Source organism: Siphateles boraxobius, unplaced genomic scaffold (genome assembly GCF_051911475.1).
Source record: "Siphateles boraxobius isolate OS27281-9 unplaced genomic scaffold, OSU_SipBor_1 204, whole genome shotgun sequence".
Classification (NCBI taxonomy): Eukaryota; Metazoa; Chordata; class Actinopteri; order Cypriniformes; family Leuciscidae; genus Siphateles; species Siphateles boraxobius.
In genome coordinates this window covers 4,495,192-4,521,768 of record NW_027508816.1, presented here as the reverse complement: position 1 = coordinate 4,521,768, position 26,577 = coordinate 4,495,192, and the positions used below count along the sequence as shown (strand labels likewise).

The 26,577-nt window shown below is 43.7% G+C and overlaps 1 protein-coding gene across 1 annotated transcript in view; it reads left to right on the top strand.

The window, feature by feature from the left end:
- The window catches only part of LOC143745520 (glutamate--cysteine ligase catalytic subunit-like), an 84,558-nt gene extending 62,731 nt beyond the window's left edge, over positions 1-21,827 (top strand). Inside the window, exons 12-16 of the mRNA XM_077237647.1 lie at positions 958-1,062; positions 1,319-1,400; positions 9,870-9,982; positions 10,156-10,276; positions 20,331-21,827. Coding sequence (XP_077093762.1) covers positions 958-1,062; positions 1,319-1,400; positions 9,870-9,982; positions 10,156-10,276; positions 20,331-20,512 — 603 coding nt within the window. The 3' untranslated portion in view covers positions 20,513-21,827. The remainder of the gene's footprint in view (positions 1-957; positions 1,063-1,318; positions 1,401-9,869; positions 9,983-10,155; positions 10,277-20,330) is intronic.
- The last annotated feature ends 4,750 nt before the right edge of the window (positions 21,828-26,577 follow it).

The following is a 26,577-nucleotide window of genomic DNA, read 5'->3' as shown; positions in this document are numbered from 1 at the left end:
CAGAAACGTATGTTGCTTCTACAGGTTCTTCTTGAGTCCCTCCATTATTGTCTGACAGTTTGAACATAAAAGGCTAAAAGTTTTAGAAATTTTCAGTACGTGTGTGTGTGTGTGTGAGGTAAAAGGACACAAGCTCTTGAAGCTCCGCCCCCTGTGCCGGGAGCAGCAGCTCATTTGCATTTAAAGGGACACACACAAAGCAAGGCATTTTTGCTCACCCTCAAAAAGTGACAATTTTAACATGCGATATAAAAATATCTGTGGGGTATTTTGAGCTAAAACTTCACATACACACTCTGGGGACATCAGAGATTTATTTTACATATTGTTGAAAGGGCATTATACCACCCCATTAAATTTCACATTTCAAGCTTTCTATAGATATAATTCTTATCATGAATGAGGGATGTGTACAGAAAGTTTCGGTTCATTTGTGACGCGCTCCAGAAAGGAGACGGTGACGGCATAAAGCGTATCCTGTTTGTACGTGCTTGTTTTTTCTTTATTTTACAAAAGCATCACGTTTTGTTGTTATAATGAGAGTAAAAAAATAAAATGATACCCTTTACAGTTTCTAATGATGTCTTTCTCTAATATGTACAACAAAAAACGACAGAGTATTTTAAGTTCTCTCCACTGTAATGAGGAAAACAATCCTAGCGTGTTGGTCAAAGGATAATTTAACATGCCAATATTAAAACTCGATTATAGAACAATACGTATCGCCAGTTGTGCCAAAACACTTATTTATAAACTTCAATATTTCATACAAAATAATCACAAAATGCAATAGCACAACATGCTGTCAACATAGACTCCATCCATCCCAAAACATGACATGATCTTGACCGATATTGTGAAATTCACCCTATTTTATGCGAAATTTTTGGGTTTGTTTTGCATAAACATGAAATGCCTAATATCATGTGTAACAATGTTTTTTTGTTTTTTTTACAGGTCCAACTGACAGATTTTGAGAACTCTGCTTATGTCGTATTTATCGTCCTTCTCACCCGTGTGATCTTGTCCTACAAGCTGGATTTCCTCATTCCATTATCAAAGGTGTGTGTGTGTGTGTGTGTGTGTGTGTGTGTGTGTGTGTGTGTGTGTGTGTGTGTGTGTGTGTGTGTGTGTGTGTGTGTGTGTGTGTGTGTGTGTGTGTGTGTGTTTAGCATTTGAACTGATTTATGCACAGCAGAAAAAGTGTGATTCTAGGGATGATTTAAATACTGTGCATAATCTTAAAGGCAAGACGAAGTAGAAATGTGCATGCAAGACAATTGTATATTTGTAATTTTTTGCAAATCTCTTGGTTTAGGTCGATGAAAATATGAAAGTTGCTCAGAAGCGAAATGCCGTGCAAGAAGGCATGTTTTATTTCCGGAAGGACGTCTTTAAAGGTTAGTTGTTAGAGGAGGTCATTATCGTTTATATCAGTGTTAAGCTGTGACACATGTTTATAAAGGCACAACTGAACTCGTGTGGATATATGTGACAGTGCATGCATTTAAATGAATTATTTGCTACAGTGCACTTGTGTACATACAAGTAAAGTATAAAAACATGTATTCAACAATAACTGTAAAAACGTATAAACTAAATATTTACGGCAGCCTCCGATCAGGAGTAACGGTCGGACTAAAATATCAGACAGAATGAACTGCATCAATACCTTCTTCTTCTACCTGACAGACTTCAACTCTTTAGACACATGATAATGCTGACATTTACACTCGCTTACAGTTTAAAAGAGAGAACATTAACACGGACCCGTCCTAAACAGCGCCACTGTGTGCATCGGTCCATGTTGTGCATGTCAAATATCAGTCATAATCAATAAACGTAATTTCTTCTGCTTTTTGTATCAATATTCATTTATTTATCCTAATTAATTTCATTTCAAATACAGTTTTTGAATGTTATTTACATATCATTGATGTTTTATTAACAAGGTTCGGGAGGAACACGTTCTAATGATCAAACAATCAAGCCATTCCAGCCAGCTGTCAGCAATCAGTAATCAACAGGTCCACTCAATCAGCACGAGTAAAGCCTATAAATATACACAGTCGACTCACCCATATTCCTCGACAGCTTTCAGCATTTGGTTTACTGCTTTGCTAAGATGTCCCAAATGCAACTTTCACCGTCCGTTGACGAGCTCAACCTTGCTCCGGTTCCTTCGCCGTCATCAGCTGGCCCCAGGACAACCTCTCCACCTGATACCGCCTCCGAGCCCCACGTTTCGTCTCGCGGGCGCCGGTTTGCACAAGCAACCCCTCGCACCCTCCACCGGCGAGGACTCCAGCTTACTCCCTGGCGTCCTCCTATCGTTCGGCCGTACCAACGATTCCGCCTATTGGAAAGTGGACAGTCTTGAGTCTGAGACAATTGCTGATAAATTCTGATATTCAGCCCTCGCGAAGGGTGACTAAAGCACAACTATACAACTTGTACGTTACCTTGCAATCATCAAATCTCTCTCCTAAATCCACCCCAGGTTCCAAGGCCTCGCACGACTCCGCTACCTTCTCGTACAAGGTTCGGTTTACCGCATGCTTCAGCCTGCGGTGCCAGGATTTCTGCAAGCCTGGGTGGCGCTCCAGATTCCACCGCCATCACTCGCCTCCCGCTTCAGCTGAGCTTTTCAGCACGGCGCTTCCCGCTGCAGTGCCATACACAGCTGGGCCCGCCGGCTCACCTTCTGCCTCCCAGTTTTTTCCTCCTGCTGCTTCTAACTCATTTCCTCTGCAGTGGCCTCCGGCTCCCGTAGCAGACGCTAGCTTGAGGCTGCCTCCGCTAGCGGTGCAGGCTCAAACTTTCCACCATCTTCCTGCGACTACTGCTAACCCCTCCCCTTTTCAGTGGCCTGCAGCTCAAGCAAGTGTGAGACCGCCTCCGCTCGCAACACAGGCTCAGGCATCTCATCCATTTCCTCTTTTCCCTCCTAATGCTTCTCTCAATTTCGCTTCTCAAGCCCCACAGGCCGACCGTAAGCGTGAGGCTGCCTCCGCCGACAGTCGCAGCCCAGGCTTCTCTCCCTTACAGCTCTCTCTTAAATGCCAAATCACAGTATTCTCTTTTCACAGCTACCCCGATGCCAGTCCCGCCAAACGCTGTCGCTCTGGAGCCTCCCCCAGTGACTCACAACATCCGAGCACAGATTCTGGCAGGTGCGGATGTAGACCTTTCACATTTACTTTCTCTGCTTCCCGTATCCGATCCTAATCGCCAGTTAGACTGCGGGGATTTTTCAGTCACCTTAAAAAACCAATACATACATTCATCACGTTTACTTTCTTTTTCTGAGTTTTCAATCGTTTTCAGCCACTTTACAGACATCATTTGCTCAGCCTTCCCTCATAGGCGGCCCAAACTCAACGACTATTTAGCGCTGATAGCCGAGCTCGCGTTGTCCTACGGGGGAGGGCACTTTTACACATACCACAAACTCTTCTCAGCAAAATGTGCTGTCAGGGTTTCACAGTGGAACCAATGCCCTTACTGGGGAGCACTAGACACTGACCTACACAGCAGAGTTTTCCTTGGCTGCAGGAATATTTCTTGCGCAGTCTGCAGGTCAGTGGCACATTGCACAATATCGTGCCCTCAAGTTAACCCCTCCGTTCCCCCATGCCCGGAAACAGCACCAATCAAATCCACCAGCTACACACCAAGACCGGCGACTATCAACCCATATCCACACGAGGCTCATTTCAACTCCAGCACTTACGGACAGCAAACAGCCTTGCAACAATTTTAACATCGGCAAGTGCACCAGGCAGCATTGTCGGTACTTGCACATATGTAGCTTCTGTGGCGGTGCTCATGCCCGTCCTGTATGCCCTGTGTTTAAAGATGTCAATAAAAAATCAAAAAATTATTTATCGACTCCCGTGAATATTTCTCGCCTTTCTATCGAATTAGCTCACCACCCGGACTCTGACTTCACTGAATATCTGCTGTCCGGCCTACAACATTTTTTTAAACCTGGAGTGGTTTGTCCGCTCTCCCAAAACATCATCTGCGATAATCTCCAATCGGCTCTCGCCGAGCCCGACGTGGTAGACAACCTGATTAAAACAGAAGTCGAGTCAGGCTTCATGATTGGCCCTTTTGACAAGCCTCCTTTCAAAGTTTTTCGCATTAGCCCCATTGGAGTGGCTACGAGAAAGTTTTCAGGTAAGAAACAACTCATAGTCGATCTGTCAGCTCCACATAAATCCCTGTTCCCAAGCATTAACAGCCTGATTCCACTCGACGAATTTTCTCTCAAATACCACGACGTAGATCAAGCAGTCGACCTGATAAAAATCGTGGGTTGGGGTGCCTGGCTCGCAAAAACTGACATCACTTCGGCTTTTAAAGTGATGCCCATCCACCCGGATTCATGGCACTTACTTAAGAAGTGGTGTGTTCCCCTTCTATTAATTCCTTTAAGAACAGGTTGGATGCATTTTGCCTGTCAAAAGGTGTTAGGTATAATTATAAAGCTTGTCAGTAACTAATGTAATTAATTTTATGTCATTTATTTATGATTGTTAAAAAAAAACTTCAATTATGAAATTAATGTGTTTTTTATAAAATGTTAAAATGTGAATTTATATGTAAATATATATTTGTTGTGTTTTTTAGAGTCTGGAATAGAGGATAGTATATCCTGTACCAGAAATCTTTTCAATAAATTTCAATAAAATTTCAATAAATTCAATAAATTTCAATAAATTTTATTTGGAGTGCGCTGGCATGGGAAATTCTATTTCGCCGTAGGCTTCACTTTTGGATGCAAAAGCAGCCCAAAATTTTTGACATGCTATCTGAAGCCGTTTGCTGGATCTTGTCAAACAATTATGCAATTCCTCACCTCATTCACCTGCTGGACGATTTTCTAATAATTTCGCCTCCCGGCGCTATTCCAGCAGCCCAGATCCTCACAGTTCAAAAAGTCTTTTCTGAGCTCGGAATCCCCATCGCCCAGGAAAAAACCATGGGTCCCGCCACATCCATCGAGTTCCTTGGCATTAATCTAGATTCAGTTAAATACCAGGCCTCCCTGCCCAAGGAGAAAATCGATAGAATAATCCTCATCTCATCTACCGTCGTAGACAGTTCCAAGTGTTCCAAACGCGAACTCCTATCCATGCTCGGCCACTTAAACATCGCCATGCGCATCATTCCACAAGGCCGCCCTTTCATTTCTCATCTCCTCTCTCTCGCGTCTTCAGTTCACGCACTAGAGGATCTCATTTCCCTAACTCCAGCATGCCGCGACGAGCTCAGCCTATGGATAACTTTCCTTAAACAGTGGAACGGCCTATCCTTTTTCGATAAGGATCTAATTTCCTCCCCCATCGACATCCAGCTGTTCACAGATGCAGCCCCCTCAGTCGGCTTTGGGGGGTTCTGCCGAGGACGCTGGTTCGCGTCTACTTGGCCCCCCCCAAATACAGGACACGCTACAGTCCTCTGCATTATTCGAGCTCTACCCTCTCGTAGTAGCAGCCTTCCTGTGGGGGAAAGAATGGACTGCTAGCAGCATCATAGTGCATTGTGACAACGAAGCTACAGTCCAGTGCATTAATAAAGTCCGTTCCCATTCACCAGCAGTTATGCCATTCTTAAGACGTCTAATCTGGATTCAGCATGTGATCAATTTATCTTAATTGTTAAATACATCCCCGGATCAAAAAACCAAATTGCTGACTCTCTGTCTCGCTTTGTTTCAGAAATTCAGGATGCTGGCTCCAGAGGCAGACAAGCTCCCAACTCCAGTACCTCATTATTCGGAATTAATATTCCCGTAACCCACCCGCAAAAATCCCTCCTCAACATATCGCTCGACACCATTCTCCAAGCAGTTTCCCCCAGATCTCTCCAATCCTATGTGACCGCATGGAGATGTTTTAAAGCCTTCCACCTTTCTTATAACACGCCATTCCCTGATTTTTCCCTCCTTACAATGACCTCCTTCATCTCTTACCTTAACAGTGTTAAGAGCCTCCAAGTCGGGTCCATCAAAAGTTACTTAAGCGGCATCCAATTTTTTCACAAATTGATTCACGGCGCCCCCTCACCAGAGATAAATAATTCACAAACCTCCCTCTTAATTAAAGGCATTCAACGATCCCAGCCCACCCGCCCGGACACCAGACAACCCATAACGTTAGATATTCTTACCAAATGTATTCATACCCTCCGCACAGGCTACCGATCCCTTAATACCTCTCACACACTCTACGCCATGTTTATTCTAGCTTTTTTCGGTGATGCTCTGAACTGGCTATCACTTCCAGATTTGACCCAAAAATCCACCCAAACATCTCAGACCTTTCAGTGCTTGACAGTGAAACTATCTCTTTTCTGATTAAACAAAGCCAAACATACCAAACCAAAAAAGACCACTTAATATATATTTTCAACCTCTCGTCACCAATTCAACCATTCCAAACTATACTAGCTTACCTCCAACTGAGAAACTCTCATGCTAAATCCCATCTCAAACCCCTGTTCATAGACGACTCTAATAAACCTGTGACATGCTTTTGGTTCCAAAAACACCTAAAATCTGTTCTCCAACTATCAGGCTTCCCAGCAGAGAATTTCTCCAGCCATTCCTTCCGCATCGGGGCAGCAACCTCAGCAGCCCAAAAAAGCCTCTCCCAGCAACAGATCCAAGCGCTTGGAAGATGGTCCTCAGATGCGTTCCAAACCTATATCAGAACTAACCGTTTCCATATCAAAAAAGCCCACCAAATCCTCATCGGTTAAAAAAAAAAAAAAAAAAAATCCTTTCTCCATCCAGCGAGTATTGATCTCCCAGCGGACAAAGCGAGAACTTTCCCGGTCGAGCTTCCATGTCTCCTCTTTTTCGTCCAGCGAGTATTGATCTCCCAGCGGACAAAGCGAGAACTTTCCCGGTCGAGCTTCCATGTCTCCTCTTTTTCGTCCAGCGAGTATTGATCTCCCAGCGGACACAGCGAGAGCCTTCCAGGTCGAGCATCCATTTCTTCTCTTTTTCCATCCAGCGAGTATTGATCCCCCAGCGGACACAGGGGGAGCCTTCCGGGTCGAGCTTCTATGTCTTCTCTTTCTCCGTCCAGCGAGTATTGATCTCCCAGCAGACACAGTAAGAGCCTTCCCGGTCGAGCATCCATGTCTTCCCTTTCTTTGTCCAGCGAGTATTGATCTCCCAGCTGACCCAACGAGAGTTCCCCAGGTCAAGCATCTTCATCTCCTCCTCCTCCGTCCAGCGAGTATTGATCTCCCAGCGGAAGTAGCCAAATCCTCCCAGTCAAGCATCTATGTTTTCTCTTTCCTGACTGGTGAGGCTTACCCTTTCCGGTGCCGTGACCATTGCCACAAAAACCCTCCCGTTCGAACATCCATACTTACCCGTCCGACACCGTAAGCATTGAACTCTCGTTGGACTCCGCGAGAGCTCTCTCAGCCAAAACAACCAGGCTCTCCTTGAAATGCCAGCCCGCCAATCTCTGCGCTCTTTTCGGGGGGTCTTTAAGCAGGCGGCTGTCCTTTGCTCACTTTGCTTTATGGGGAGTACTCTGGGTTCGGGCCCAATTTCCGAGCTCGGAGCCCTCCCCCCGGACAGCACGCCAAATACATTTGTATTAAATACAAATACACGCCATTTATTCTCTGATCATTTGTAAGTGTGAACTCGTGAATTGATGTTTTATTAACAAGGTTTCGGGAGGAACATGTTCTAATGATCAAACAATCAAGCCATTCCAGCCAGCTGTCAGAAACCAGTAATCAACAGGTCCACTCAATCAGCACGTGTAAAGCCTATAAATATACACAGTCAACTCACCCATATTCCTCGACAGTTTTCAGCATCCCTCCACCACCCCATCTCCTCACACTTGCCTAGTTATCTTCCTAAACAGAGATACGGGGGGAGTACTCTGGGTTCGGGCCCAATTTCTGAGCTCGGAGCCCTCCCCCCGGACAGCACGCCAAATACGCATAACCATTTATTCTCTGATCATTTGTAAGTGTGAACTCGTGAAAAATACTACGATCAAGTTTCGTATTTAATGGAAACTTATTTTTACCGTTAGTAGCGTGAGGTAAAAGAAGTTAGAATGAAGGACAAACTGAAATGCACGGCATTTCAAGCGTATTTGAAAGCTGCTATTGGATCATCGAGGCTAAACGTCATATTTGCGACTACGCAATACTTTACGGATAGCTTACGACCTACTAGCTACGATCTACCTTACGAACAAATGGTGCAACGGAACAAAGTACAGAGTTAGTTACAAACAAGCTAGTAGTTACTAAGCCTCTAGTGTGGACTTTACGTTCCAATTTAAGAAAGAACTTACGAACGGCTGGTGCAACCCAACCCAGGACTTGACATGAACTGTTTTGCTCACCAGTAGGGGTGGGAATTGGCAAAAATGTGACGATTCGATAGCATTGCGATATTTGGGCCACGATTCAATATTATTGAGATTCTCAATATATTGCGATACAGCAAGTATTGCAATTCGATTCTGCGATATTGCGATTTATGTCCCCCATATTATTCAAAGGCATTACAAAAAATGAGGAAAATAAGACTGCTCAACTCACTTTAAATGTCACATTTAATTCTGTAAACATTATCTTCTTCACATTAACTGAAGTGGAAAAACTTGAAAACTTGTTCTTGAACATTCAGGACACAGGACCTTATTACAGGACAGGACGTAATTATTCTCTGAATAGGAGACCGCTCACATGAATGTTGAGCTCTAGACTTGCTACGATAGTTGGTGTTACACGGTGTCGCAACAACGTTTTCATCACTTGCCCACCGCGGCACCGCAACAACAACAAAAAAGTTTAAAGCGTTAAAAATATTTAACGCAATTACGCAGTATCCGTTAAATCCTGCCTGTACAGTATTACACACACACACACACAACCCACAGAAAAGACGCGCGTCAGTATTGAGTTCTCTTTCAGGCTTGAACAAACCATAACACACACAAATTATGCCAAAATGTCCGTTTTGTCGAGTGTCCTCATAAGACCAGTCTTAAATGATTTAAATAAAGTCTTAAATGAACGTAGAGATTTGTGAGAAAATGGGACGCGTCTCAAATCGCGTCTCTGTGTCACATTGCACTGCATTAACGTACAGCTTATGTAGCCTACGCTCAACGGCTGTCCGAATTCGCTCATTCGTTTTCATTCACTCCTTCAAGTGAACAGTATTAGTGGACTAACCTAGGGAATAGGCCTAACTTACTGAATGAGGGTTTAGGGGGCGATTTAAATAATAAAAGATCATTACTTGGCGCCCGTGTATCGATACAGTACTGCCACAGAAAAGATCGCGATACTATGCTGTATCGATTTTTTTCCCCCACCGAGTGATTTTCACTGACCACAGTTTTGTTTTTGGGTAATTACATTTCATATCACTGAATTTGTGAAAGCGAATTTAAAACGATAGCAGTTTCTCTCCACTGCTGGGTTGGTGGGTGTTAATTAGTGATGGGAAGTCCGATTATTATTATCCGTGAACTGGTTCTTTCGGACAGTTCGTTTCAATGAACCGGTTAAAAAAAACGATTCACCAGTTCGTTTACATAACCACACAATGATGTCACATATATACGCAATTCTCTTATTAAAGCACCCAATAATGACGTGAAATGCTGATGTTTTACACGTCTAAAGCATATATAGTTAATAATCTAGTCTTAATCAACTCACCTCAATCATAATCACAAACATTTTCTCCAGCCATTAACTCCAGAAACACGTCACCTCGTTCTCCTCGTGAGTTTGCAGGTCTGAGTTAAAGACCCTGAGTTTAGTGATTCTCATATTTCTTTCATGATTCTGGTTATTTCCAGGCTGTAACCCAATGTCGGACCCAGCCGCCGCGGCTCAGAACGGGCTGGAGAGCGAGCCGAGTGACGGGGAAGAGTTCACGCTGATGAGCATCGACACCATCATCAACGGGAAGGTGTGTTTCTCTGCTCGGCTTTCAGTGTGTTCATCGATTCTTAGTTCCTCTGGTTAATGTGTGTGTGTGTGTGTGTGTGTGTGTGTGTGTGTGTGTGTGTGTGTGTGTGTGTGTGTGTGTGTGTGTGTGTGTGTGTGTGTGTGTGTGTGTGTTGGGTCTGATGTGCTGCTCAGGAGGGGGTGTTTCACGGGCTGATCCCGATGTTGAACAGCTACCTGGAGAACATGGAGGTGGACGTCGACACTCGATGCACAATCCTCAACTATCTGAAACTCATTAACAAGCGCGCTTCTGGTATGCAAATGTCTTTGACTTCATTACACTGCAGTATTTCCACACTGTTTCTGCAATCATTACAGGTTTGTGTTATAGATAGTGTCAGTTTTGTGTGCTATCCATTTAGAATTTTTAACTTATGCTGATTTATTTCATTTATTTTTTTATTTTTTTCCAACCACTGTTTTAGTTTTTTTCTGTACAATCATGTGTAGTTTCTAACTGTTAAAGGGATACTGAACTGCTGGAAAATGGGCTTTAAATAAAACTCAGCTACCTATAGCTTATGTAGCCACGCCCCTTTTCAGTGCTGCGCTCGTTGTCTTTTGTCTTCCGGTCTGTATTTTCACAGTGATCCTGAGTATTTTTGAATGAACGGCTCGTTTTAAAATCTTCCCGGTCTTCTGACATTTGTAAAGACATCTGCTTTAAACGTTACAATCCTCATGATAACTTTTGTTAACTTTACATTAAGTAAAACCACTTCAAAAGCTCCTGGACAGCGATGCCATAGAAATATACAGAGCGACCGCAAAACCGGAAGTTCAAAGACAATATTCTAAAGATGGCGGCGCCCTCATTTCTCTGGCGCATAAGGAGTAGAAAAGCGGGAAAAGGCTGTTGTGTTCCCTTTTTCAAATCAGTCAAATATCGCCTTGCTTTAGCAGGAAATACTTTTTAGCAAACGTTTAGTCGCTATTGTAAAACAGTATTGTTCCCGGGTGCAAGACAGGGTGTCCGCGGATCCTTAAAAAGTCTTAAAAGCCTTAAATTAGAATTTTTAAATTTAAGGCCATAAAAAGTCTTAAAGTCTTATTTTTACTAATGAAATGTCTTAAATTTTCAATGGCAATTTGACTTAGACATATCTAAATGTTTTCCAAATTAAACTATCTAATTAGCGTCCTTTTTTATTTATTATTCGTTCTTTGTGGATTTGCTCGTTCACGTGATATTTCGCGTCACATTTGCGCCAGCATTACGTCGAACGCGAAACAGCAGGAGAGGAGAAGAAAGCTGGTTAATATCAGTTCAATTGTAAGTTCATTCTTTATGTGTGTAGTGGTGTGCGATGAGTATTGTCTATTATGATATTGTAATCATTGGCACTGCGAGCTGACGACGCATTTGTCTCTCATGCTTGCTTTCACTGCATGATGTGTCAGTGCAGTTATATGTCCCTAAATTAGTTTTTGTTTCATATTTATATCATATTATGTTGTTATCATACAATATCACATCAGCAAGAGGGCCGTTTTCCCGTGAACAATAGCAAATGTGATACTTATTTTATATAACAGTTAAATCATGAACAATAAATTAACATTGTGAGTTGCATAAAACAATATTGACAATATTGTTTGTTTTCCCTGTATTTCGCCAACGAGAATTTGAAAATGAAACCGTAGCAGAGTCTCAATGATTCAATGAGACAGCGATGATTTTTTTGACTGAAATCTGCGTTTTGAACGAATCATTTTAATGATTCAACGAACAATGAATGACTCTCTGAGACTGTGACTTGCCGCCACCTACTGGCGGGTTTAGTTCACATTTAAACTAGTACCCTTTAATTAAAAATGTTACAATTAGAAATCAGTTCCTATTTAAATATTGAATGAAAAAAAACTCTCATAGCTTTATTTATGCAATTGTAAATGGAGTGTAAATATATTATTGCCAGTTCTGATGCTGCTTCTGTGTCTCCTCTGCACTGCAAAGAAGGATTTTGATGTAATGATTTAATTTAACTGGTAACAGTGGTATTGTGTTATTATTCTAATACAATTTAATTTGAATGTTAGAATTTGACATAAAAGGTTATGCATACCTCTAAGTAAAAAAAAAAAAAGTCCATATATAGGTGAAAATGCCCCTGGAAATCAATTTAAGCTTGCAAATATTGTCCTTTAATAAAATAATAAAAAAATTCTGTCACTGCTGTGAACTGACCACTGCATAGAATATGAAAAATATGAATATCTTCGTGAGTCAGCTGTCAACAACAGGCCTAAACCAGCCAGGGCACAAACACAATCAGTAAAATATCATCTAATTATCATCAACAAAACTTTGAAAATATCGAGACATATTTTTGTCAATATTGTACACCCCTAATCTACGGCGTGTGTGTGTGTGTGTGTGTGTGTGTGTGTGTGTGTGTGTGTGTGTGTGTGTGTGTGTGTGTGTGTGTGTGTGTGTGTGTAAGTGTCCCGACCCAGATAGATAGAAAATATGTGGAAATGATCAAGATATTTGCTGCCAAGACCGGTAACACGGTAAATCTGATAAGGCACTTAAAAACGCACAGAATACACTTGAGAGTAGAACGTTTTTCCGTCTTCGACAGCAAGAACTGGAGCGCATCACAAATGAACCGAAACTCAGCGTTCAGGATACTTGCCTCACAGACACGAGAAATAGTCCTATAGAAGGTCAAAATATGTCTACTTTTAAACGAAACGATTATAAATAAATAGTTTGATTACCTAATCCATATAGGCGTGCGCACACGTTCACTACTGCAGGAATGACGATTGCCATAATCATCTTTGCAGCCAACACACTTAGTAAACACTTGTTCATTAATAAACAATTATCGACACATCCATAATCATTAGGCTACTTTTGCCAGTGCTTTGCGGCAAGCTGCATGTGTGCTGAGCGTGAAGCATATATACCGCACCCCAGCAGAGATATTTAATTCAATTCACATTTATTATAGCATTTTTCACAATAGGCCTACATATCATTTCAAAGCAGCTTTACAGAAAATGCATGTGTCTAAATTACAATTTACAGTGATCTGTTATCAGAGGTGACTGAAAGAAAATTAATTGAAATGCATAACACACGGTAACATGCATTAAGTTAAGGCAGAAACAATGAGCTCATTGAAGTAAAGAATACATGTTGTTAAATGATTAGGAAACATAGAAAACTTCAGCATTGGTGCTTTTTTACTGACTCAAAATATGAGTGTAAAAGTCAACAAACTGGAAAAAAAAAAAAATTAGGTAATGTTATATTGTTAAAACGACTCGGTTACTAACGTAACCTCGGTTCCCTGAGAGGAGGGAACGAGTATTGCGTAAGTAGCTTACGCTATGGGAAAACTCCTTTTCTCGAGAATATTGAAGTCTTTATGTAAAACGCATTGCAGCTGCACAGCTGACAGCAATGAACGAAGGCAGCTCGGTCATTGGCTGTGCTGCGGCAACTTGCTCGAACCAATGACGGGGCGACTCTGAATGCGCGACCAATGAGCGCGCTTCGCGCCCGCGCGCGTCAGAGCCCGCCAAGATGGGCGTGGCCAAGAGCTATATATTGGGCGCCCCGTCATGAGAGTTCTTTAGGTTAAAACGACTGAAGCGAACTAACCAAGCACAAGCACGGCAGCTTACGCAATACTCGTTCCCTCCTCTCAGGGAACCGAGGTTACGTTAGTAACCGAGTCGTTCCCTTTCGAGAGGTCTCTCCTATTGCGTAAGTAGCTTACGCTATGGGAGCACCATGCAAAACGCCGTGCGTGCTGAACTTCGCCTTATGATAGCCAGAGGCAGGTGCCTGAGCTAAAAAAGCAAAGTTATCATCCAACTAGCCGGCAGAGGCGAGCTTTATATGTGGGAAAGAATACAGAGCGGCTAGAAGGCGCTCAGTGTGACACAAGCACATACATAATCTAGATACGAACTCGTAGTTCAACTAGCATCATGCTGATAGTACATTGGAATGCAGTGTCGGGACCTGTAGGTTGTAGAACCTGATAAATGTGGACGGTGAGGCCCAGCCTGCCGCCGCACAAATATCCTCGATCGGTATCCCGCTCGACCATGCCCAGGAAGAAGCCACACTCCTGGTGGAGTGTGCTTTGACTCCCCAGGGGCATTGAAGTCCCTTAGCTTCATAAGCCAGCGCTATAGCTTCAACTATCCAGTGAGAGATTCTCTGCTTTGAAACGGCGGAACCTTTCGTACGGCCGCCAAAGCATACAAACAGTTGTTCTGTCTGTCTGAATAGGGCAGAACGCTCCAAATACACTCTGAGAGCCCTAACGGGGCAGAGTAGATTAGCGTCGTGTTCGTCTGCTGGGGACGATAGCGCAGTTAGGGAGATAACCTGTGCTCTGAAGGGAGTGGTGAGCACTTTAGGAATATACCCATGTTTCGGTCTAAGGACGACCCTGCAGTCGTTAGGTCCGAATTCTAGGCAGGCAGCGCTTGTCGAAAGCGCGTGCAGGTCGCCCACTCTCTTGACCGAGGCGAGTGCCAGCAAGAGCGCAGTCTTGAGCGAGAGCTGTTTAAGGTGCACGGTTCGGAGTGGTTCGAACGGAGGCCCTTTAAGAGCGTCTAGGACAGTAGCTAGGTCCCAGATCGGCACTGAGGGGGGGCGTGAAGGGTTCATCCTCCTAGCGCCCCTTAGGAAACGAATAATTAGGTCGTTTCTTCCCAATGGACGTTCCATTACAGGGTCGTGTGATGCTGTGATGGCCGCCACATATACTTTGAGCGTGGAGGGGGCGCGGCCCGCCTCCAGAAGCCCTTGTAGAAAAGCGAGTACGTTCGTAATCTCGCATGTTTCAGGGTTCAGGCCCTTGGCATTACACCAGACACTGAACACTTTCCATTTCTGGGCATATAAGCGTCTCATGGAGGGCGCCCGCGCCTCAGCGATGGTTTTTAGTGCTCCGCTCGTGAGGTTCCTGGGAACCCGTTGAGGGGCCATGCATGAAGGGCCCACAGATCGGGGCGGAGATGAAATATCATCCCGTTGGCCTGACTGAGGAGGTCTGGCCTCAGTGGAATCGGCCGTGGTGCAGATTTCATTTGCATCAGATCTGGAAACCATGTTTGGTTCTTCCAGAGTGGGGCTATCAGCAGCACTGCGTTTTTCTCCTCTCTGACCCGACTGATGACCTGCGGTAGCATCGCGATCGGGGGAAAGGCATATAAGGGACGGCTCGGCCAGCTCTGGGCGAGCGCATCCATGCTTTTCGTGAAGAAAAGAGGGCAGTGCGCGTTCTCCTTGGAGGCGAAGAGGTCGATCTCCGCTTTGCCAAAGGTTTTCCATAACCAGTGAATCGTCAGCGGGTTGAGAGCCCATTCTCCTGGGAGAATTTTGTCTCTGGATAGCATGTCCGCCCCCTGGTTCAGGGCACCTGGCACATGCGCTGCTCTCAGCGAGCGCAAGTTGTGCTGGGACCATAAAATGAGTCTCCTGGCCATTGAATGCATGGAGCTCGACCTGAGTCCACCCTGGCGATTTATGTACGATACTACCGTCATGTTGTCCGTTCGGACCAAGACGTGTTCGTTTCTCAGCTGTGGGAGCAGGGCTCTGAGAGCCAAAGCGACCGCTTTCATTTCCAGACAGTTTATGTGTAGGCGCTTCTCCGGGTTTGACCAAAAGCCGGAGACAGGCCTGCCCTCGTAAAGGGCCCCCCAACCTATTTTGGAGGCATCTGTCGTTATCATCTTTCTCCTTGTGTTCACACCCAGACTCACGCCTGACTGGTACCAGTCGGCGGCTTTCCAGTGCGTCAGGGCTTTTATACAGCCGTGGTTCGCTCTGATTAAAAGGTGGCCCGAACGCCACGCGTGAGTAGGGACGCGGCTCTTGAGCCAGCGTTGGAGAGGGCGCATATGCAACAATCCTAGCTGGAGTACGGCCGATGCTGAGGCCATGAGACCGAGCATCCTCTGAAACCGCTTGACGGGGGCGAGCGCGCCCGCTCTGAATGATGTTGCAAGGCGCCGGATGGTGAGCGCGCGCTCTGATGAGAGACGCGCTGTTATTTGCATCGAGTCTAGAACTATTCCCAGGAAAGAAATCCTCTGGCTGGGAGATAGTATGCTTTTTGCAAAATTGATTCTTAGACCCAGGCATTCTAAATGGCTGATAATCCAAGATCTGTGTGTTATTAACTGACTCTCTGATTGTGCTAGAATCAGCCAATCGTCGAGATAATTCAGTATTCGCACTCCCCTTCGCCTTAGGGGGGAAAGTGCTGCATCCATACATTTCGTGAATGTACGGGGAGCCAGGGACAGGCCGAACGGAAGTACTGTGTACTGGTACGACTGTCCCTCGAAAGCGAATCTCAGAAACGGCCTGTGATGAGGCGCTATTGGAATGTGAAAGTAAGCATCTTTCAGATCCACTGAGAGAAACCAATCTCCTGGGCGTACTTGCGCGAGGATATGCTTGGTTGTTAACATTCTGAACGAGCGAATCATTAGTGCTTTGTTCAGGTGTCTGAGATCTAGGATGGGGCGGAGACCGCCATCCTTTTTCGGGACGAGAAAATAGCGGCTGTAAAAACCTGCCTCGCTCAGAGAGGGGGGAACAGTTTCCACAGCGCCCTTTTCTATTAGTTTGCGCACCTCGGTGCGTAGAACATGTGAGCACTCTTTTCTCACTTTCGTCTCGACCACAGTCGTAAAACGTGGTGGTCTGCGAGCGAACTGGAGCGAGTATCCGTGCTTTACTATATTCAATACCCATTTCGGCATATCTGGAATATTTTCCCATGCCGCTGCGTGTACAGATATGGGCTGAATACAGGCTAGGGGCGGGCCGCTGTGACGCAGGGACCCGGCCAGCGAATCGCCTGAGCTCATAGCTCTCAGAGGCGCGGGCGCGCGCTGAGCAGCTGAGTGAATGGGCGCGTGTGTGATTACAGCAGCGCGCGCTGTGTCTGTAAAACTCGCAGCCTGGGCTGGGGTTGTGTTTGACACTGTAAGGACAGTGTTTATGTGTGGGGGTGCATAAACAGTGGTAGGCACACGCGTCACTTTTATAATGTTTCCCGCTTTTACTGGGGATGAATTTATAACTGTGTGAACAGTGCTTGTGTGTAGTGGTGCGTACATGACCGTAGGCACGTGATCTACATTCATGGGGTGCGCAGCTTGAGCTGGGAATGAATTTGGCACTGTTTTGACAGTATCTGGGAATGCACACTTTGTGGACATGTGAACCCTTAGTGACACAGGCAGAAAAAGACTCTTTTTGTGTTTTCTGTGCGTCGCCGTAAAAACGGCGTTTGTTTGCAGGTGAGCGAGCTCTGTGACTGGCCCATTGACTGCTGTATGAACATATCCAGCCGCCTGTAAGGGGACTGGGTAATGCTTGAGCTTTTGCAGAGAGAGTGGTCCGGCTTTTGCGAGACACGCACTCTCTCTTTTCATTCTTGTGGCTAGGACGGCTTTCGAGGCTCGGGGTTCAGCACAATCTTGGGCCGAGGACCCCGTCGCTCAGAAGGCGGCTTGCGGTTGTGAGAGCGCGAGCGGCGTCGAGCGTCAGCCTGAGGCGCGGGCTGAGAGGCGGTGGGGGCTGTTCTAGCCCGCTGCGGCTGCGGCGGCCTCTGTCTGCTCTGCGATGAGCTGGAGCGCTTGGGCAGGAAATGCCGCATAGCTTGTGAAGCATTCTGGGCCTCAGTGAAGCGTTCGGCGAAACCCTTAACCGCCGGTCCAAACAGCCCGCTGGTGGAGATAGGCGCGTCGAGAAATGGCGCCTTATCCGCGTCCTTCATCTCAGTCAGAGTCAACCACAGATGGCGCTCGAGAACAGTCAAATTAGCCATGGCACGGGCTAGGCTGCGTAGGTCCTTAAAGGCTTCGGGTTCGGGGCCAGACTCGTCCATAGAGCGGAGAAGCTTGGCTTGGAACACTTGAAGTACCGCCATAGAGTGAAGCGCTGATGCAGCTTGGCCGGCGGCGGCGTAGGCGCGACCGGCGAGAGCTGAAGTAGTGCGGCAGGGCTTCGAGGGGTGGGAAGCTTTAGCTTTCCATCCGGTGGTGGAGGGCGGGCAGAGATGATTGGCCACGGCCTCCTCGAGGGGCGGTGTTCCCTCGTAGCCTCTTTCCTTCGCGCCGTCCAGAGAGGAGAGCGAGGAAGAAAAAGAAGGCTTTGGGCGCGCAGAGTGGGGGGCTTTCCACGACTTGGTGAGTTCGTCGTGAACTTCCGGGAAGAAGGGAGAAGGCCTTTGCCGAGGGGCCTGCTGGCGCCCCTGCAGAAACCACTCATCCAGTCGGCTCCGGGTTGGTTCTTCGGGAGAAGACCAATCGAGCCCGAGGTCTTCCACGGCCTTAGAGAGAACGCGGATAATCTCGCTATCCATGGTGGAGCCCCCGCTCGCGCTAGCTAGCGTCGACGGGGCGGGGTCGAGAGTGGAGCCCGGCCAGTCGTCCGATGCAGCGTCGATTGACAAGCTGTCATCCATTCCCCCGTCGTCCTCGGACGCGCCGAAAGTCACAAGGCCCACCGCTCTGCTAGAGGGGTGTGGGTCCGGCTGGGTGAACTGAACCGGCGGTGGGGAAGGCAAGAGCGGCGGTGAAGCACGCGGAGACTGGCTCGGCGTGACGTCACTGAGCTCAGGTTCAGGAAGCCTCTGTGAGCGGCGCTTTTTCTTAGTGCGCGGCTCGAACAGAGGGATGGCGGCGATGGGCTCGCTCACGGCGAAAGCGGCGAGGCGAGCCCGCAGTGCGGAGAGACCCAGGTCGTCACATTCGGGGCATCCGCCCTTGGTCAAAGCAGCTTCTGCGTGGTCCCGGCCCAGGCAGCGAGCGCAGATGATGTGACGATCCCCGTCCGGGAGAAGGTCTCTGCACGACGCGCAGGAAGGCATTTGAAACAACGCCTTGGAAAATTTGCTCTTTTACAAGTGTCGCAGAGCGAACAGATGTAAATACTTGCGTGAGCAGTACGCCGGATGGCTCAGTAGGATCGCGTTAGAAGGCGGCTGAAGGTGCCGACGTCCTCGTAGCAAATCCCGCTGGTATGCTTTTCGACGGCGAAGCTTCAATAATCCGGAGGATCCAGCGAAGAAGGTGTTCGCTGAAGGAGATTAAATCTAAAGAACTCTCATGACGGGGCGCCCAATATATAGCTCTTGGCCACGCCCATCTTGGCGGGCTCTGACGCGCGCGGGCGCGAAGCGCGCTCATTGGTCGCGCATTCAGAGTCGCCCCGTCATTGTTTCGAGCAAGTTGCCGCAGCACAGCCAATGACCGAGCTGCCTTCGTTCATTGCTGTCAGCTGTGCAGCTGCAATGCGTTTTACATAAAGACTTCAATATTCTCGAGAAAAGGAGTTTTCCCATAGCGTAAGCTACTTACGCAATAGGAGAGACCTCTCGAAAGGGAACTGGTTTCATAAAATTGGTATCAAAAAAAAGTATGGTTCAGGAACCGGTATCGAAGTCAAGATATCGGTATCGAAAATTGTTACAATATCCAGCCCTACATTTCAAACTGGATTGATTACAAACACAGTGTATTAGACCAAACGGAGGGAGGGCAAAATAAAAAAATGAAATAAACCGTTGTTCTCATGAAAGTCTGTCAATCATCCAGCCGACTTTAGCTGACAGATAAACATGAACTTCTCGGCCCAGGTTACGGAGATCGAGTGAACAATGTTCATTTTCATATACGGTACTACCGACTAGCATCGTCACAATACTGAAATTTCCGACTTGAATATGATATCTTGAAAAATATGGACATTCAATACCACAGGGAAAACTGCCATAAATACTGTACCTCTATTCAGATCGTTCATCATCTCATAAGTTTTTGATTGTTTGGGCACTTTTGTTGTAATAGCTTACACACAGAACAGGGGAGGCTATATTTGAATCGTTAAACTACATTTCCAAAATAAACAAATAAATACAAACAGAACAATCCAGATTAATAAAATTATAAAATAAGAACAAATAAACAAATTGTAAATGATAGCACAAATAAATACAACCGAATTAAGAGTGACCTGAAATAAACACGACTGAACTACTACACTGAAATAAAAGTAATCAAATGTTAAATAACACTGGACAGTTTTCATTGTAAAAGTTAAATAGAGATGAATTCTTACAATTAAAGTTTAGTCAAAAGCAGAGTCATTTTTTGTTTGACAACACTACTTCTGACATTATATACAAAGCAGTTACACTTTAAGAATGACATACTTCAGATAAACTAGTGAATTTTTATTCTTTCTTTCTTTTTTTCAGATTGATTATTTGGATGATTTTGCTCATATTTGCTTTGACTTGTGTTTTTCTCAGGTGAGCTGATGACTATGGCGAAGTGGATGAGGGAATTTGTGGCCAAACATCCTCAGTACAAGCAGGACAGTGTCATTACAGACAAGATCAACTACGACCTGCTTCTCAAGTGCGACCGAATCGCCAAGGGGGAGGAGAAGTGTCCCGAGCTGATCGGAGAGCCGGTCAACCGAGCAAAATAAAGCCTGCTTCAAAACTATGCAAATCATATATATATAAAAAGCTCCTTTGCATGAGAGCGAAAGACCAAGTATGTGACAGCAGTCCAGAAAAAAACTAAAACATCTATTTAAAATGGCATGTGTTGATTGCTGACGTCAGCCAAAGGTTTGTTGAATTTGTAAATAGCAGATTTTTTAATATTCGCAAATTATTTTAATAGCTTAAACGGATCCATGATGCAATTGTACCCGAGTGTGTACATATTTCACTCCGGTCTGAGTGTGTGAGAGATTATGTAAATGTAGCAAACACTAAATTGTACATTAGTAATATTTTCATTCTCAAAATGTAAATACTGTACTTCATCAGGCATTAACAAGTGTACTTTCTTTTTTTATGGATGAAACTGTTGATTCTTCTTTTACTACACACAAGTAGAAGTTTAAATGCAGAGGACCGTAGAAGTGTGCAGTGCATTGTGTTTTTCACTAACAAATTATATTGAATCATTTTATTGTTTAAAGGGCGGCTACATTTATTTCATCTTAGTTGAGGTTTTGCGTTGTGTAAAGCTTTGTTCACCACTAGAGGGCGCAGAGGGCATTTTTTAATATAATAATCATGGATAAATAAGTTAGATTAACATTATGCTGTAGATTGTTAGCTTTAATATCGGTATATGGCTTGAAATAAAGTGATTCCTGTACATATTTCAGCTTATTGAGTAGCCAACAATGCATTTTCCTGACCTATCTTTCAAGCCTTGTATCTGCAATTCTTTAAATGCTTTCAATGGAATTTAATTCAGTTCATTAAATCATTAGTAGGGTGATTCTTTAATTGGAGATACATTTGAAGTCCGAAGCCATTTATTTTTAACAGCTTTACCAAAATTTTACTCCAAAAACACATTTTATTTTATTTTAATTCTTTTTAAGAGTCACAAAATGTTAGAGTGTAAAACTAGAAAATATTTTAATTTAAAAGCTATTTCATGATGCTGAAAGTCATGATATCATACTGTCCTTAGTGGGTGGTATTTTTTTCAAACAAGGGTAAAATATGCATTAAACATGTTTTAAATTACAAATTTCTGGTTGGGGTTTTAATTATTTTGTTTATAAATTAATATTGGTGACAGTTTCCAAATTATGCTAAATTAATTTGTTTAAAAGTAACTTTTATTGTTGAAAAATACCAATCCATAAATCCTGTGTCAAATCTGTTACTACATGTTATTGTCTCTTAAAATTATGCTTATCTGTCGCATCAGTATCCTAAGCAACGCAAGATGATGTCACTTCCCTTTTGGTATTAAACTCTGAAGAACTAGGAGCTATGTGTTTTGTTCTCTCTGAAGCCATGTGATCTTACAGGCACTTGCACCAAGAGTTCTTATATAACATGTCAAAACTGTTTCAACAATCGCATAGGGAAAGCAAAGTTCAAAGATATTAACAAAAGGAGGTATTAAAAGTTTTTAAAATCATCTTTAGTATCAGGCCATGTGCTCTTAGCCTTTATGCTAGCATGTGGTGTTATAGTAAAAAATGCTAAAAATGTCAACTCTGTTACTGTCAATTCTGTTACCAAGGTACGGTAACAGAATTGACCAATGCCTTGGTTACAATCACACAATGATGCAAACACACACAAAAATGCATAATGTGTGTTTATAGCCACACACAGAGATCAATTGGGTTATTCTACCATGATCAGAGGATTTCAACACACAGACACACACATGCACCCTCCACCCAAGCATGTGTGGTTATTTGTCATGCTACCGTACAATAATATAATAATAATGTAATTTAATGTAAAAATGTGTGCCTCAGGCATGCCACTCTGCTGCGGAGAAACAGAGTAGATATCGAGCGAGACGTGATGCCACCCCAGAGAGAAGAGAGGAGAACTTAAAAAAGGACAGGGAAAGATGGAGGCACAAGAAAGAAATGGGAAGAGTCAGATTGGTTGCAGACTTAACACCAAGAGAGAGGAGGAGACAGCAGAAATACTGGAGGAATGCCCAGGCTGCCAGTCGAGAGCAGTGTTGAGACCTGGAGGTCAATGAGACTCACGTGAGGGTCAAGTGCATGCCCCAAATGTGACCCTGGATGACAAAACCAGCCATATGGGTCATTTTTCTGAAATTGAGATTTATACATCACATGAAATCTGAATAAATAAGCTTTCCATTGATGTATGGTTTGTTAGGATAGGACAATATTTGGCCGAGATACAACTATTTGAATTAATCTGGAATCTGAGGGTGCAAAAAAATCGAAACATTGAGAAAATCGCCTTTAAAGTTGTCAATTTATGTTCGCGATTGTGCTGCATTCACTCACAAAAATAAATGTTTTATACATTTACAGTAGGAAATTTACAAAATACATGCGACACGGCATGTAGAGATCCAGAGGGATATCTGGTCGAGTATTTCTCAATAACTCAGCAGTTATTTTCTTGTTATAGGCATGTTCTGGTTGGTTTGGGTCAATTCTGTTACCCCCGTCAATTCTGTTGCCAGATGTGTCAATTCTGTTTTTAGTCTTTCATTTTTAATATTAATGAGATAATACATTGAAATATCAAACTACTTAATATTGTTATTTTTATATTGTGGAAGAGTAAGATATATGATACAGTTTTATCTCTACCCTGTAATGTTCAAGTAATTTGATAAAAAAAAAAACAAGTGCACCTGTTATGAACTGCTCCGAGACTTGAAAGTGAAGATCCAAAATGTAGCTTTATTCAAGAATAGTTGTACAGGCAGGGTCAAGAAACAGCAGACAGGACAATGGAGAATACACAGAGAGAATCCAAGAAACAGGCAGAGGTCAGGGCAGGCAGCAATAATCAGAGTCCAAGAACAATCCAAAGTCAAAACAGAAAACAAACACGGGAAACCGCTCAGAACTGCAGACAAACAGTACAACAAGACTTCCCAATAAGTGTATATATGGTGTGAACTAAACAAGATGATGAGAAACAGGTGAATGAGATGAGTGCTGATGAGTTATGGGAAATGTAGTTTGTGAGTGAAACATGATCGTCTGGTGTAGAGTGTCCTCTGGTGTCTCTCAAGGGCACTCCAGCTGGTGACCGTTACAGCACCCTTTGGATAATCCACTATTGCCTGGGGGTGAATCTAATTTTGTAGTTGTATGAATATAACATTTAATATCTGTTTTAAAGGCCTGAATAAAAGGACTACATGACAAATTAAACTAAAAAGATTTATAATTTTTTGATGTACTGTTACTTCTATATATTTGGTTGTTCGTCCGTAACAGAATTGAGGAGAAAAACTATGACCAGGTGATATTTTGATAAAATAGAGAAAATAATAAACTATCTGTATTTGTATAGCACTGAATATATCAACTTTAAAGTGTTTTCAAGGTAATTCTTAAACAATGGTTCTGTATGACAACCTTTTTTTTTTTTATTATTGAAATGCAAAATGTATCTCCAATTATAGAATCACCCAGTAGTCGCTGACAGTGTCTGCCAGCTGTTGATGCCATGGAAGCAATAAAAGCTTAACATACAGTAGGCCTATAAATTAAATATATTAAGACTTTTGCTGTGCAACTGATCAATGAACAAATTAAACATTGTTTAAAACACTGCGTACTGATGTCGGTTTTATTTACAGTTTTTCAAGCATTGCAATAGGCAGTAACTTCACACTATTCTGCCTTACAGTTCAGTAAAATGTATTTGGCTCTAATAATGTTTGTACAAAATCCTATGGACGCTGTATTATATAAGCTCTCTTAATAAAACTCCCATGTCAGGATGTTATAGATTGTGTGAAATAATGAATAGCGTTTGCAAATGTGATACTCGAAGTCCTCGTTGTGTTCATCAGGATATCATTATATTCCATGGAGCTGCACGATGCGTTTTAGGGGATTTTTTTTGTCAAAAAAATCCTTACAATTACAATAGGTTATCAGCACTAAAGGGCTTGAACACCTAATAAGAATGAGACCTTTTTGACCGATATAGCGCCACCTAATGAGCCGATCTCCATCAAACTTTGCATGCTTCTTCACCATGTTATGACACATTTGCTAATGCATTTTTGTGAAGTTTTGACTTCGTTTAGGATTTATAGGCTTTTGACCGTATTTTGCCCCGCCCCTTTTAAATGACCTTGTTACAGCCACCCAAATGCAATTTTTTTTCGATAATTATTGATCTAGAGAGTCCAGAGAATAGCCCTAGACTGGTTTGGTTCCGATGGGGCGAAAAACCAGGGACTAGTTCGCAAAAGTAGGTTTTGGACAAAATTCGACATAACATTTTTTTTTTCCTAAATCGAAAACGGAGATATACATCTTGTCCGTCTTGAGCCAAGGATCACAGTGGTGTAAAAAGCTTGAGGCTAGGACCAAGGGTCTAGGGTGAGCAATTTAGTACTTTTGTTTGCTGTAGCGCCACCTATGGGCCAATCGGGCTCATACTCTGAATGGTTGTCCCCAAATTGAGGCCTACCATCTGGCCGAGTTTCAAGTCTCTAGGCCATACGGTTTGGGCTGCACGATGCGTTTTAGGGGAATTTTTTAACACCTAAAATTATATTTAGAAGATTTATTCAGAACTTAGTCTCACTTTCTGCCAATATGGATCAATGATTTTGATGACATCACTCTGCACTTCAGCTTCTCTTCAGATTTTGGAAATTACGTCAACACTGAATAATGCTGTCAGTTTCAAGGCACTTCACTGGGACTTTAAGTGGATGTTTAAAATATTATGATATGCTAAATAATAGGGGTTTGTATCACCGCATCGTAAAGAATCAGCAAACTGAACTATGGCCAGATAGACCTGAGGTCACTTATGTATGACCGTCTTTTAATACTTACTGACATTTTTGTTCAACAAAATACTACATAAACATTCACAAGAGCTTGGGGTAAATTACAATATCTATATAATAATTATTAACCAAAGTGACATGCTTGTTGTGTGGGCCACGTGAGCACTTTTGGTGGAATCTGTGACACTTCCACTGTGATTGTTCCCTTCAACATGGACCACGTGATGCGCTCGATGCATGAGAGCAGCGCTGTGATTGGCCAAATCTGGTTCCACATGAGAGCAGCGTTCTAATTTCAGATGAATGGGGTGACTTCAGTTCCTGCAACTGTTCACGCCTTGTAAAAGAATAATATTTCTTAAAACATGCTGTCAGAACGCGTGCTTTTCTCTTAAAACGCCATAATGGAATTCAGAACTGATACATTTACGTTCTTAATCCAGTTGAAACACAAGTGACGACATTTCGAATGTGAATATGTCACCACTCGAAAAGTTTGTTTTCCTGATATTTTGACCTGTTATAAACGTTCCGAACACACGCTGTTTTGTTGTTGTTCTCGGAAGAAAGCGTTTCTGAACACTTAAATCTGCAGATAAATTGAAGTGCGCGCAGACTTTGCACTCTGGCGTCAGTATAACCCCCAATTTCCACCAACTGCGGAACGGCTGCGGATCAGCTCCGGAACAGCGGCGGAGTCAATAGGTTTCCATTAAAGCCAATGTGTGTATTTTCACTGACTGCGGAACGACTGCGTTCTGACTCCGTCCCAGCTCCGGCGACCGCAGCCCTCCGGAGCACTAGCAGATACGCAGAGTTTCTATTTTTACCGGATGCCGGAGAGCACCGCAGGTAGTCGAGCACAGAAACAAAACAAAAACATTATTCTCACTCATAAGTAAAATTTAAACCACACCAATTTTGTTTTATATACTTTTTCCTTTTCCAACAAGAACAATAGTTAACTTTTTTTACACAGCCTATTACTTTCCCAATACATTCAAAAAGGAACCCAAAATAAACATTTAGCATTTTATAAGTTGATTATATAATTATATCTTCCCTCTTCCCTCTTCCCTCTTGGCTCTCAACGAAGGCGGTCGCATTTTCTCACCCTCTCCCTCCCCTTACCTATCCTGCTTTGCTTCTCTCGTCACGTCTACTGTCTTGTACTTTGAGAGACTCTCGCTACACTGCTCTCCAAAACCAAGAAATTATGGATTTGATCAACTGGTCTCTCAAATC